We start from the raw sequence: 14252 nt of genomic DNA on the forward strand, positions 1-14252 counted from the left end.
GGCGGGGTTATACGGGGATTGGCTTAACAATTTCTGTTTGCCAGTGTTCCAGCCTCCTGTAGGTGGCAGTATACCAAACTGTTTAGGAATTTCTTAATTCCTGTGTCCCTCAAGGAAGAATAAAGAAAATCAGTTTTGTGACAATTCACAGCACCACTGTGCAAGATGACCTTCTCACAAAATATGAAATCCTCAGCTTTCCAAGGATTCTGCGAACACACTGAATGATGTCACCCTCACCTAGGCGAATAGGACAAAAGTTATGGTCTTAATTATTTTTTTATTTTTATTTTTTGTCTTTACGATTGGGGCTATAATATAGGGTTTATCTGCTGCAACTTCAGACTGCAGGGTCTACTTTAAAATTACTATCCTTCGTTCTGTTGATGTGGGCCCCAAACCACTTAAAGATCTTTTTTTAGGAAATTTCATAAATGCATTCCAAACATGTGTGTGAGTGTGTAGATTATCAGCACATTCGTGCACAATTTTCACCTGATTGTCTATGCAACTGATCACATTCTTGTGAGCTGCTAATATGATCACTCTGCAGCCTTTTTGGAAAGAATAAAAAGCTAAAGCTTTCTGATGCCAGTCACAAATGCTCAAAATACCCTGGACATGAAGAGTTTCAAGTTAGAGCATCATGAAATACAGAAGCGGGAAGTGGATACAGTTTGTACAAACCATGAAAATATATGTAAAGTATGTAGACACGAGCAAAGATAACATAGGTAACCACATACAAAGACAATCATGCAAGACCATATTAAGTACACTACAACATATATACCTTCTAGACCCAAGGGAGTAGGGTCGCTCTTTATCTCATGTCTCTTTGTTTTCACATCAGGACCAAGAGGACCTAATAGTGGACAAACGTGAAAAAGTGCAAGGCTGTTGAACGTATGAACTGTGCAATTATCAAGGATTGAAAAGTTTAAATGTCTGTCAGCCACATTGCTCATCGCATGACTTGAAATGTCAACAGTAAAATATGCACTGTACAAAATTACAATTGTAAAAAATAGACTCTCCAATGGAGTACAAATTCTATATTAAAACAATCAGGTTAATCAGAAATACACCTCTGTGTTTTAAAATATATCTGAAGTCAAAACTTTTTTTCTTCATTTTGGGTAATGGAGGCTTGAGTTAAAACCTGTTTATTTACTCATCATTGGCACATTAGGTTGATTTTTCTCCTCTTTCTGTGTCTAGTAGAGACATAACCCAAAGTGGGGGACATTTTGTCTTAGACAACTGTCACAGCAACAAACGCACACAAGAAAGACTTCCTCTTTATTCCTGTCCAAATTACAGCCTGAGCTTTTGTTTTTTTCCTCCCTTTCATTTCCGTTCAAAATGGATACTCTTACAAACAGAGAAGGTAAAACTTCCCGGGAGGGACACAGACAGCAATAATATCAATAAGCAATAAGGGTAACTCCACTTTTATGGAAAAAATATGGCAAATAAAAAAGAATATAGTATGTAAAATTGCTACACATGCCGTATTGTAAGTTAATGTTAAAATATAACTAAAGGCAAAACATTTTTTTTACATTTTTGGATAGAGTAGAGTGGTATTAGAACACCTGTCAGTTTTTATTGCTGTCTGTGCCCCCATTAAGGAGATTCACCCTCTCTATTTGTCCTGTTTACCATTACCATTAAAAGTGAAAGTAAAAGAAAATCCCAAATTTTGGGTTGTCTCCAGAAATGTAATAGAGGGGAAATCTTCCAATTGGGACACTAGTTCTGATGACCTGGGGGTGCCCAAGAAATTCCTTTAACTTGCAGAGATTTCCTCTCAGTTCCTGTTTGGCTATAGGACAGGAAGTGAAGGGAACTCTCCACAATGGGACACAGATGGAAAATAAAAAAATCTGGCGGGCTATAACCCTCCCCCAAAATGAAAAAAAAAAAAGTTTTTCCTATAGTTCTTCTTTAATAAAAATTGTAATAAAGTACTAGGTCCAACTAAAGCTATCAGCACCTCATCCCTAAATATAATAATGTATATTTGTTTTTATTGTATTGTGTTCGCTATTTTTTTTTTTTTTTTTTTATTTGCTCTCAATAACCCTGCTTAATGATAAATTGTAAAACAATTCTTGTTTTTATTAACAATTGTACAACTGTAAAAGGGGGGGGGGTACGGAGGTAGATGTGGACAGGGGGGTACAGAGGTGGCTGTTGACAGGGTGGGTACAGAGGTGGCTGTGGACAGGGGGGTACAGAGGTGGCTGTGGACGGAGGATACAGAGGTGGCTGTGGACAGGGGGGTACAGAGATTGGTGTGGATATGGGGAGGAAACAGAGGTGGCTGTGGATGGAGGATACAAAGGTGGCTGTGGACAGAGCGGGGATACGGTTGTGGCTGTGGACGGGGGGGGGGGGGAGTACAGAGGTGGCTATGGACAGGGGGAGGGTACAGAGGAGGCTGTGTACGGTGGGGGGGGGGTACTGAGGTGGCTGTGGATGGGGGGGGTACAGAGGTGGCTGTGGATGGGGGGGATATGGAGGTGGCTGTGAACGGAGGATACAGAGGTGGCTGTGGACAGGGGGGGTACAGAGGTGGCTGTGGACATGGGAAGGAAACAGAGGCGGCTGTGGATGGCGGATACAGAGGTGGCTGTGGACAGGGGATAAAGAGGTGGTTGTGGATAGGGCAGGGATACTGAGGTGGCTTTGGAGAGGGGGGTACAGAGGTGGCTGTGGATGGAAGAATGAGAGGTGGCTGTGGACAGAGGGTACAGAGGTGGCTGTGGATGGGGGGGAGTACAGAGGTGGCTGTGGAGGGGGGATAGAGAGGTGGCTGTGGATGGAGGATACAGAGGTGGCTGTGGACATGGGGAGGAAACAGAGATGGCTGTGGACGGAGGATACAAAGGCGGCTGTGGACAGGGGATACAGAGGTGGCTGTTGACAGGGCAGGGATACCGAGGTGGCTGTGAACAGGGGGTGTACAGAGGTGGCTGTGGATGGGGGGGTACATTAGTGGCTGTGGACAGGGGGGTACAGAGGTAGCTGTAGACGGGGGGGGGGGTACAGAGGTGGCTGTAGACAGGGGGGGTACAGAGGTGGCTGTGGACAGGGGGGTACAGAGTATGTGTTTGTTTTTTGGGATGTTGGGGTAGAGACCGAAAATTGCATGGGGGGAGGGGCCAGGGAAATGCTTGCCCAGGGTCCAAACAATATTAAAGACGGCCCTGCAGAGAGCCCCCATGAATGTAATTTCCTGCCTTCTTGATTGGCTCCCTTATTTTCCAAAAAGTCTGCACTAAGTTACAAAGCACATTTTAGGCACCCCATGCAATAGGAATTTCAGTTTTGGTGAGATACTCACCAAGAGTTAAATACTTCTAAAGGACCCTTAAACAAGACCCATTTAGAGACCCTGCAGCTTTTCTCAATGGAACACTGAGAGTGCTCCAAAGGATTATAATGCATCCCATTCAGGTTCAGTCTGCAAAGCACACTTCTTCAGAACAACAAAAGGTAGGAATCTGCTAAGTTTTTGTTAAAAATGTCTGCATTGGACATAAATAACCCAAAGGCGATTGTTTTTCTCAACAAGAGTGGAGTTACTCTTTGAATTAAATAGATGGTCAATCAAAAATTGAGAAAACAGATTTATTAGGCAGGAATCTAGAGGTGTCTACAAATAGTTTTACAGAAGGTGTCTGACTAAGCTCAATGTTGTAATCTGCAGGTTAGTTTGCATAGCAGAATGTATACTGGAAGCTAGGTATAGGTACATTCAGACACTTCTAGATGCCTGCTAGTCAGTCTTTCTAGCAGTGTAGTAACTTTAGAGTTTGTGCTGACACTCTGATAATATGGGCGATGTCCATAATTGTGTTTTTTTTTTTTTATCACATTTTTTATTCTTTTATTAAACGTTTTTTAGTAGTACAAAAAAGAAAAAGCGCAACAAAAAAAACAAAACAATGGCCATCACAAAAAATATGATTGTGCTTTTACTATTGTTTTTAGAAGTTTCTGAGATCATTTAGAATTCACTGAATGTGTATCCGACCTGCAATAAACCTCTTTCAAACCTGTATTTTACTTGTTTATGCTTCTTTTGAATTTCCATAGACATGTATGGGATGAGAAGAAGTTCTAATGCAGACACAAACCCATCGACACTGTCCCTTAAAGCAAGCGCAGGTGTACTGGCTACAAAAATAATAAATACTGAGTTTGCACTAAAGGCAACATTAGGTGCCTCAGCACACCATACATGTAAACATGTTACCCAGGACAAAGTTCCCATTTGAATGCTATTTTTTCCTATTTATAGAACATAGGCATGTGCCCCCCTTCCCTGCAAAGCAGTAGTAAACCGCAGCATTAAGGGGAAAAAAAAAACCTGCAAGGCAGTGGCATAATGTGCTAGTATGCATCCCATACTAGCACATAATGACACTTACCTGAAAAACGAAGCCCTCCAGTGGTCTTTGGACCCAGTCTTCCTTCTGGGTTCGCCGGGCTCAGGCAGCTTGATGGGCTGAGCTGTGATGATGTCACTCCCACCCATGTGTGTGGGAGTCACGGCCATGGCACAGCGCTCTGGAGGAATGGTACGGGTTTGCCAAAAATAGAGTTTTTGTAAGAACTTACCGTAAAACTCTTTTCTCTGAGTCCTCAGACAGTCGCAGTCCCTCATACAGCCTGCACGATTGGGTAATGGCGCCCTCTGCAGGAGAAAGCTAGGCAGTTTTAAATGTTAATAAAAAACTTTCTACACTTAGGCACACCTCCAGGGGGCCGTATCTCAGCCATTATCCTGACCCAGTTACCACTGTCCTTCAGTTTTGTAGCAAGCAGTACCGGAAGGCAACAACCCCAAGATCCAAAAACATGAGGGGCGGGGGCTGCAACTGTCGGAGGACTCAGAAAAAAGAGTTTTACAGTAAGTTCTTACAAAAACGATATTTTCTCTTACGTCCTCCGACAGTCGCAGCCCCTCATACAGCCTTCACAAGTGGGACGTCCCAAAGCAGTGCAGGTGAGGGGTGGGAAGACACAACCTACCGAAAAGGCAACGTATCAACCAGGCCAGAAAAAAACAACTGAGCCAACAGGGCAACAAAGCTCAAACAGCAGCTAGCCCAGAATAAGAAAAAAACATAAAGAAACTGAGACACTAGGTCCAAGCAGGGGAGACCTAGCCTACTCCTGACGCTAGGCAGCATAAAACTGAAGGACAGTGGTAACTGGGTCAGGATAATGGCTAAGGCAGGGCCTCTGGAGGTGTGCCTAAGTGTAGAAAGTTTTTTATTAACATTTAAAACTGCCTAGCTTGCTCCTGCAGAGGGGGCCATTACCCACTTGGGAAGGCTGTATGAGTGGCTGCGACTGTCGGAGGACGTAAAAGAAAGAGGGAATAAACGGTGCACGTTTAGGATATAATAATTTTACCTACAGGTAAACTTTATTATAAGCTTACTTCTAGGTAAAAATCCCAAAGCTTAAACTTTGGGGGACAAGTGTGATTGTGTTTTCCATATGCTATCCTCTTAGGTTAGATTTTTTTGCAACTAGTCGAGATTACTGAAAGATTGCAAACATGCATTCAGTCTACAAAACTCAAACTGTAGTACATAACTCAACAGAGTTCAAAGCACGTTTCACTTTTGTGTTCAACCCCACATATAATTGAAAGAAATGAGTCACAGAACTGTTGCTGTTAACTCTGAACTAAACCCTCCTATCCTTTTGCAACCAAAGACAGTGCCACCTTAGCCTCTATTTAAATCTGCAGTTGCTATGGTTCTGTACAACTGATCAGCTATGACACCAGCCATTTGAGAGCTTGAAATTTTGAGTTGAGAGTTGGCATAAGCATGATGACAATTGTGACAGTTAACACCAGAATTGTGACTTGTACGCTAGTAGGCAGAATTTAAATAAAATCACTGCAGAAAACATTAGCATGTTTAATCCCGAATTTTAGATAAATGATTGAGCATTCCTTTCTTTATCTTTGTTTTGGGAAACAGTTAAATTGTTGTTCTTAAAAGGTAACTCCACTTTAATGGAAAAAAAACAATACAGAACTTAAAAGAATAATATAGCATATACAATTGCTACACAAACTATATTGTAATTTAATGATAACAAATATTACCTTTTCATTTCAATCTGCCGCACTGTAATTTCTGTAAAATTCAATGCAATATGGCACCCTGGAAGCATTCCATACATTACTGGTGTTCAGAACACCCACTAAAATGTAATGTATTGCTTGTGTGACTGGCTCACTGATTTTTCCAGAAGTCTGCACTAAGGTGCAAGTAATACTTTAGGCATCTTCTGAAACAAAAATATAATTTTTGGTGAAAATCTTTCTAAGGGTTTATTGCTTCTAAAGGGATGCAGACAAAGCAACTTTTCTCATCAGAACACTGAAGGAACATTAGCTGATTATATAGAAGCAGACCTTCCCATTCAGGATGAATGTCCAAAGGACATGGTCACATGAACGGCTATTTCTTTAGAGCAATCTGCACCACATTTGGTAAAATCCTTGTAATGTACATTATTAACCAGAGGGGGTTGTTTTTTCTCAACAAAAGTGGAGTTACTCTTTAGGATCACTTGACACTTTTAACTATTTTCATTCAGCCTGCTGTCCAGCTCCTTCTATTTTTTTATGCAAAAGATGTTGGGTGGGAGGAGGCCTATGTAGTGAATTTTGGCCTGATAAAACATCTGAAATTTATATACAGCAGTGCATAGCCAGCTTTGATCCCACTTTAATGTTTTATGATCAATTTCTCATGAATCATGAATCTAGATTTGAATTAAATTATTATTTTTTTTAACTTTTTTTTTTTTAACGCTTTTTGCTGTTTAGGTATTACTATTTATGGCCATTTTGATTTATACAAATTTTGCTTGGCTAGCAGTTATATTTATTTATTTCGTGTTTCCTTTTTCCTAAGAAATACAGGTTTCAGTATATAATCTAACATCCTGGCTATTTTTCTTCCTAAGCATCCCTTTACACTAATGCTTGTGTCGATGGGTAAATGCGGGTTTCTTTCAGATGCTTTTAGGTTGCTTTTCAGATGAGTCTGAGTGCATAGGTGGAGAAAAGCAGCTCTGATGAGAAAAAAAGCCCATCAACAGAGCACCTATACAGTATATCTTTATTTTTTTTTGTATCAGGCTTTTTTTTTTTTTTTTTTTCATTTTAAACACTGTTAATTGTTAGTAATGCATGTGATTAATGGTTAGTAATGAGTATTACTGTCACCCATATAAAACGCAACAGATGAACATGCACAAAAAAAACCCCAAACATTGAGGGTGTATTCACACCAGATGCAGAGGAACTGTGTTGGGCAGCCATTCTAGCACAGTCCCACTGGACAAGACAAAATGTTTTGTCTCCTATATGCCCAGTTCACACCACTGCGTTACAATGGTGTGTGGGCAAAATGTACTGAAATAAAATACTGTATTCAGTACTTTTTATTAGCGCAGTGCAGTGCCAAGCAATCTGCTGCCTTGTATGGCATGGCCGGCAATTTAACTTTGTGAGATGTCTGTGTGACATCTCAATAAAGTTGTTTTAATCATTACTGCACTGATCTCAGTTTGATCGCACTGCACACCAGCCGCTGCACAGCAATGCATTGGCAGGTCTGAACCAGCCCTAAAGAGGGCATACAAAGGTTGATGAGTGCTCATCTGCATATCGCATAGGATTGCTCCTGATAACTGCTAATGGTAATGTGAATATGCCTTGAGTAAGGGAAGTCCATTAATTTAAAAGGTAATTACCATGCATTATGGTGCACTATGACATACTGTAGGTGTGTTGAGGTGCCATTAAGAATGATTGTCACCACAGCGCACCAATTGCCATAACCTGTGTTTTTGTGTACTTGTGGTAAAGAAACTGATAACAACACATTGCTGCATTGCAATGGTGTGAGCCCATCCTTGAGAAATCCTCTGTGTAAAGATATGCGTACACTGACACTGCTGAATTTTCTTACTGAAAATGCTAGTTGTCTGGTTCCTAAGTGATCTAACAAATGTAATACTTTTTGTGTCACAGACCGGTAACAAGTAGACAAATCAGGAATTCTGGCTTTAATCTGATTTCACTAGCTACATGCATTAAACAGGTTAGCTTTTCAAAAATAATGGAGTGCATGACTGACAGGCAAATAGCATTTCAGGAGGTCAGCAATAGCAGCCCAGCTATTTCTTTCCGCACAGGTTTCTCCTGTAAACCCTTGACAGGTAGGAAGAAGAGAGAACAGTAAAAAGCATTTATAGACTTTATACTGTATGTAACAGTACAGTTAAGTGACTTCAGATCAAAAGCAAACTTTAAAGTTTATCTACCTTTTTTACGAGCTGGAACTTTTATAGAAGTTGAACTGATAGAGGAAGCTAAAGAAAATCGGCGAGTGGCTTCTTTCTCCTTAGACTCTGGTTCTAAGTGAACACACAGATGTAAAGCGATGATTCGTTAATAAGCACAGTAGTAAGGAAAATTAGGCATAACATTGAAAGACCAGTATACTGACATGACACAGTATTAAAATGACCAAGCAGATTTCTCATCACATCTTCAGATGGCATATACATCACTGAGGACTGAACAAAATGGTCTAGAGTGGAGAAAACTGACTGGGAACTCCTTTGCACCAGCAGGGAAAGACAGAATAGTGTGTCTCTACATCACACATAACTATAGAGATCTCAGATTGTACCTAAAACTCCTACTCAACACAAAATGTTTTTTGTTTTAAATGTTGGGTACAGTGGGGAAGAGGTAGAACGTCTGTCAGGTTTTTACTGCTGTTTATCTGCTTATTATAGATCTTATTTTAGAACATTTTAGAACTGTAACAAAATTGTATTCATTGCTATATATTTACATAGTTGTTAAGATTGAATAAACACACCAGTCCATCCAGTTCAACCTGTGGTGTGTGTGTGTTTGTGAGTTTATGTCAATATTAATCCTTATATCCCTGTATGTTGCAATCGTTAGGATGCCTATCTAAATGTTTTTTGAAACTAGCGGCATTCCCGGCTGATACCACTGCATGTGGAAGAGAATTCTACATCCTCACTGCTCTGACAGTAAAGAACCCTCTACGCAGTTTAACCCCTTCTGGACCTGAAGATTTTCCCCCTTAATGACAAGGCCATATTTTGCGATTCGGCACTGCAATATTTTAACGGACAATTGGGCAGTCATGCGACTCTGTACCTAAATAAAATTGATGTCCTTTTTTTCCCACAAATAGAGCTTTCTTTTGGTGGTATTTGATCACCTGTGCGATTTTTATTTTTTGTGCTATAAACAAAAAAGAGCGACAATTCTGAAAAAAAACCCAATATTTTTCACATTCTGCTACATAACATTCTCAAAAAAAATTAAAAATCAAAATTTTTTAACAATTTAGGCCAATTTGTTTTCTGCTACATATTTTTGGTAAAAAAATCTCAATATGCGTATTTTGATTGGTTTGCGCAAAAGTTATGGTGTCTACCATAAAAATGTCATTTTTATTGCTTTTTTTTTTTTTTTTTACTAGTAATGGCTGCGATCTGCAATATTTTTAACGGGACTGCGGCATGGCGGCGGACAGATTGGGCCCCTGACATTTTTGACACTTTTGGGGGGACCAGTGACATTACTATAGTAATCAGTGCTAAAAATATGCACTGTTACTGTAATAATGACACTGGCAGGGAAGGGGTTAACATTGTGGGTGATCAAGGTGTTAAATGTGAGCCTAGGGGAGTGATTCTAACTGTGGGGGGGGCGTGGCTTCTGAAATGATCATAGAGACCTGTGATCATTCCACAGAGAAGAACGGTCAGCTGACCGTTCTTCTCTCTCAGCGGGGATTGATCGCGGGTGTCAGGCGGCAATCAGAGCCGCCTGACCCGTGTATCGGCTTCCCCCCTGCCGAGTGGGGATGGGAGCTCGCTAGCGGCGGCGCGTGCTCACCCCCTAGCATCCTGCTCGCGTCCGACGTAGACCTACGTCAATTTGCGCAGCAGAGCCACATTGCTGCAGTAAATAGGCAGCGGCTGGTCAGGAACCGGTTAAGGTCAAACCGCTTCTCCTCCAGTTTCATTGAATGGCCGCGTGTCTTTTTGAACTCCCTTCCACAGAAAAGTTTCTTCCCTATGCTAAGGTCACCAGTAAGGTATGATATCACTATCATATCTCCTCTCAAGTGTCTCTTCTCCAGAGAGAATAAGTTTAATGCTTGTAGTCTTTCCCCATAACTGAGGTCCTCCAATTCCGTTTTTTAACTTTGCTGCCCTTTTCTGCACTCTCTCCAGTTTCAGCACATCCTTCTTGATGAATGGTGATCAGAACTGGATAGAATACCAGAGTATAGTAAAGTGGCAGAATTAGAATTTTAACTCTAGAGTAAATCCCCTTTTCAATGCATTCAGCTGGCTTTGCTTACAGCAGTCGGCATTGTATGCCATTGCTGAGCCTGTCATCTTCTAGGACCCCCAGATCTTTTTGCATCCTGGATTCCCCCAGAGGTTCTTCCCCAAGCGAGATGTTTGGAAACTTGCATTGGTATTTTTAGCACCTGAATGCATTACTTTACATTTTTCAACATTAAACCTCGTTTGCCATGCAGTTGCCCAACCCATTATTTTATTAAGGTCCTTCTGTTAGGTTTCTACATCCTGTTGTGAAGTTATCGCCTTGCTTAGGTATGTATTGCCAGCAAACACTGAGATTCAGCTATTTATACCAACTATATTATTTATAAATACATTAAACAGAATTGGTCCCAGGACAGATCCTTGGGGGACCCCACCTACCACCACATCCTATTCTGAGTGCCGACTATTTATCACCACCCTTCAGACATGCCCCTGTAACCAATTTTCTATCCAGGTACATACCCTATGGTCCATGCCGAAAGACATAAGTTTGTAAAGTAAACGTTTATGAGGAACTGTATAAAATGTCTTTGCAAAATCCAAAAATACCACATCCACAGGCCTACTATATATGACTCTATTGGAGAGATTTCCTTTTGCATCTTATCCCTCTGAACCCCTGTCACCAAAAATGGAAGTGAGGGAAATTCTTCTTAGTAGGGTTACAAACAGCAATAAACACCTGACAGATTATACTCCACCCTCAAACAATGTGAACAGACCTACAAAAACAGGATCTGACCCATTACACCTGGCTACAAAGAATAGAAATTGTACATGTTGTTTTTACTTCTACTTCAGATAATAGCAACAAATTACCTCCAATATATCTGAAAAAGAGAACAATGGGTACATTTCTATGGCAGGGTCATTGCAGCAAACCTTAAGCTTACAGTGTTGAAAAAAACAATAACTGTGACTAATGACCCATGGATTAGTTGTTACATATCAACAATTTGAAATTGGCTCTGGTGAAAACAGGCAAATACTTTTTAAACTTTATGAACTCATATAAGAAACCTTTTGATGTTGGCCACAATAAGTAGAAGTGAAACTAAGTTGACCAACATCAAGACACTTAGGCCCTGTTCACACCTGGGCATAGCAAAGCTACATGATTTAAAATGTCAAAGCCACTTTAACTCATTTAAATTGAGTTTCATTTAAGGCAGATATGAGGATCATGTCAATCTTTTTGCTGAAAACAATATGTCTCTGAAGTGAAATCAATATACCAGTTGTCTATTTTTTGTTACATTAAAAAAAAAAAACTGTAAATGCTGCATACAAAAAAAAACAAAAAAAAAAAAAACAAAGATAAAGCTGTAGCAGTGCTAGTAACCTAAAAATCGAATTGTGTACTACAGCTACGTCACACACACATAGACCAGGGTAAGGTGGAATAAATAAATTAATACATTCAGGCCCTAAATTCTTTTGGATGGTCTTCAGAGCAGAGCATGCCTTAACAGAAAAGTTGAGTAGACAAAAAAGTATACAGTAGGTGTGGTTAATGCTACAAAGGAGGGTTAGTACGTAGCACGCTTTAGAGTAGGGCATTGCCAGTTTCCCAGAAATTAAAGCTAATATATTGAATATGAAATTATTTCTGCCTTGTCAGCCCCTCCCCTGGGGGGGACACACACTCACCCCCTCCCCTCCCCCCTCTCCCTCGTCTTCAGCTCCTATGAAGCTCCAGCTTCCCCTTCTACCTTCTCTGACCCCCCTCCCCCCCTTTTTTTTCCTCCTCTCCTCTTCCCCCTTCTTGCCCTATCGGCTACTCTCCATTAGCCTCCCTATCTCCCACATATCACGGTCTACCAGACTTCTCTCGCACTTTGGTATTGTCCCCCGTTGGGGTGCCAAACAGCTACAGCACTTGCATTTTATACTGTGAGTGGGAGATGACAGCAACGTTTCCATCTCCCCTACGAATTACACTGTGATCCTCGTCTGTTACTCTCTACCCCAGTTGTATTTTATTCTTAGTTACCCTTTTATATAGCTCCCCTTGCCACCATACTATGCGTATACTGTACAACGTTGTATATTCCATACCTATGGTACCCACAGTTTTAATTTAAGTTTTGTACCAAATCCTGTACCGCTGTTTTATTTCCTTTGTTAACTTTCAATAAAAATTTTTAACAGAAAATATTTCTACCAGATTTCCTGATAATACCAAGAAAAATACCTTGTACACACTGTACACACACATTGTTTTTTCAGCAAAATAATTTGGAGCAGTTGTTAAAACATACAGATATAAAAACATTACATTGAATAGATTGTTAAAGTTTAAGTTGGTATCATCACCATCCAGTACAGCAAAAGGAAGAACGTGTTAAGCTCCACAATGACACTGATGAGTCACATGCAATTTTAACAACACAGCATGCCAATGTTTAGGGTGTATATGGTAACCACAATACAATGAGAAAAAAATATATAAAATTATATTTGAAATCATATAATATTAAACAGGGAAAGGGGAAACCTAATAAACTCAGTTTACAGACTCAGAGTACAGAGTTTAATAAATTCAGAGTACAGACATAATCTGACAGTTAGACACATACGGTAATTTAAAAAAAACAGTAGGTAAAGAAGGTGTGGGATAGATAAAATAATACTAATTATTATTATTAATATTGTTACTATTACCCTTAATTAGTGATGGGAAGGCCCGCAAGGAAAAACAAAAAATTGGGGGGAAAAAATGTTTTTTTTTCAAAGCCGATTTTAATTTTTTTTCCAAATAAAATTGGAGGAAATATGGAATATGTTCTTTTACAATGGTAAACAATATATCTATGACATGGTATTAAAGCTATATAACACGAAGACCATAATGAAAGATTTCTGAGACTTTAAATAAAGTCTTCAATTATTGTAAGTTCTCTCAGCTGAAGACAAGAAAATCCTGAAATACAATTCATATAGCACTGTACTACAAAATAAATATGCATTTCTGCCATTAGGGGTACTGTAAGGCAAATTCTCCAGCTTAGTTTGCTTTTGGGCTCCATGTTGTACCTCCAACAGTTGAGTGATTGTTGGGATACAGTAGAATAGATGATAGTTTCTGTCCTCTTTAGGCCTTAGTTGAAAGGCAAGAGGGTAAATTTGTCTGACAAAGCAGTTTATAATTTTTAACCTTTAAATGATTCATTTTAATGTTCCCCACCTTCATAGCATAATGTTCACCTATAGTCTGATCAGGAAATTTTCTTTTCCTCCTCTCAGTAAAATGGTGAGACCAACATCTAGCGTTTGGAAACATTTCCACATTGCAATTTCTGCTGAGAGCAAAGCTGTGCTTTCATTTCAAGCATAATACTTTTATATACACTGCATTTCGTTTTCCCAGTGTAATAAAATGATTTTCAGTTTGTAAAACTACTCCATACTGATTTTTTCTTTCTCAACTTTTCAGAAAATTTAAATTTTTTTCCTAGAAAAAAAACAGGGAAACAACGGAAAATTCCTATCAGATACTTACCGTAATTTTCCTTTCCTGATGGTCTCCATGGCAGCCTACGTGTGGGTTAACTCCGCCTCCTCTCCAATGGTATAGAACCCCCCTCTATAAATTTCAGCTTGCAGGCACAGCCAGTGTTCCATATCTTAGCCGAATCCAAGACCAGAGGGTGGGACCTCCGTCTGCCATGGAGACCATCAGGAAAGGAAAATTACGGTAAGTATCTGATAGGAATTTTCAGTTTTCCTGACAGTCTCCATGGCAGCCTACGTGTGGGAAATAACTAGCCCAAACCACACGGGTGGGA

General features: G+C 40.0%; 1 protein-coding gene across 5 annotated transcripts in view; it reads right to left on the minus strand.

The window, feature by feature from the left end:
- Positions 1-14252, minus strand: part of MCF2L2 (MCF.2 cell line derived transforming sequence-like 2) — a 529158-nt gene that overhangs the window by 47757 nt on the left and 467149 nt on the right. For 4 of the 5 annotated variants that reach the window (XM_082251878.1, XM_082251879.1, XM_082251877.1 and 1 more), the window contains 2 exons: positions 8377-8469; positions 794-865 (listed from right to left, as the gene is read on the minus strand). The exons of the other annotated variant lie outside the window; for it this stretch is intronic. In XM_082251878.1, coding sequence (XP_082108004.1) covers positions 794-865; positions 8377-8469 — 165 coding nt within the window. The remainder of the gene's footprint in view (positions 1-793; positions 866-8376; positions 8470-14252) is intronic. 5 annotated transcript variants of the gene reach the window in all.

Source organism: Pelophylax lessonae (assembly GCF_965119305.1).
Source record: "Pelophylax lessonae genome assembly, chromosome: 3".
Taxonomy (NCBI): domain Eukaryota; kingdom Metazoa; phylum Chordata; class Amphibia; order Anura; family Ranidae; genus Pelophylax; species Pelophylax lessonae.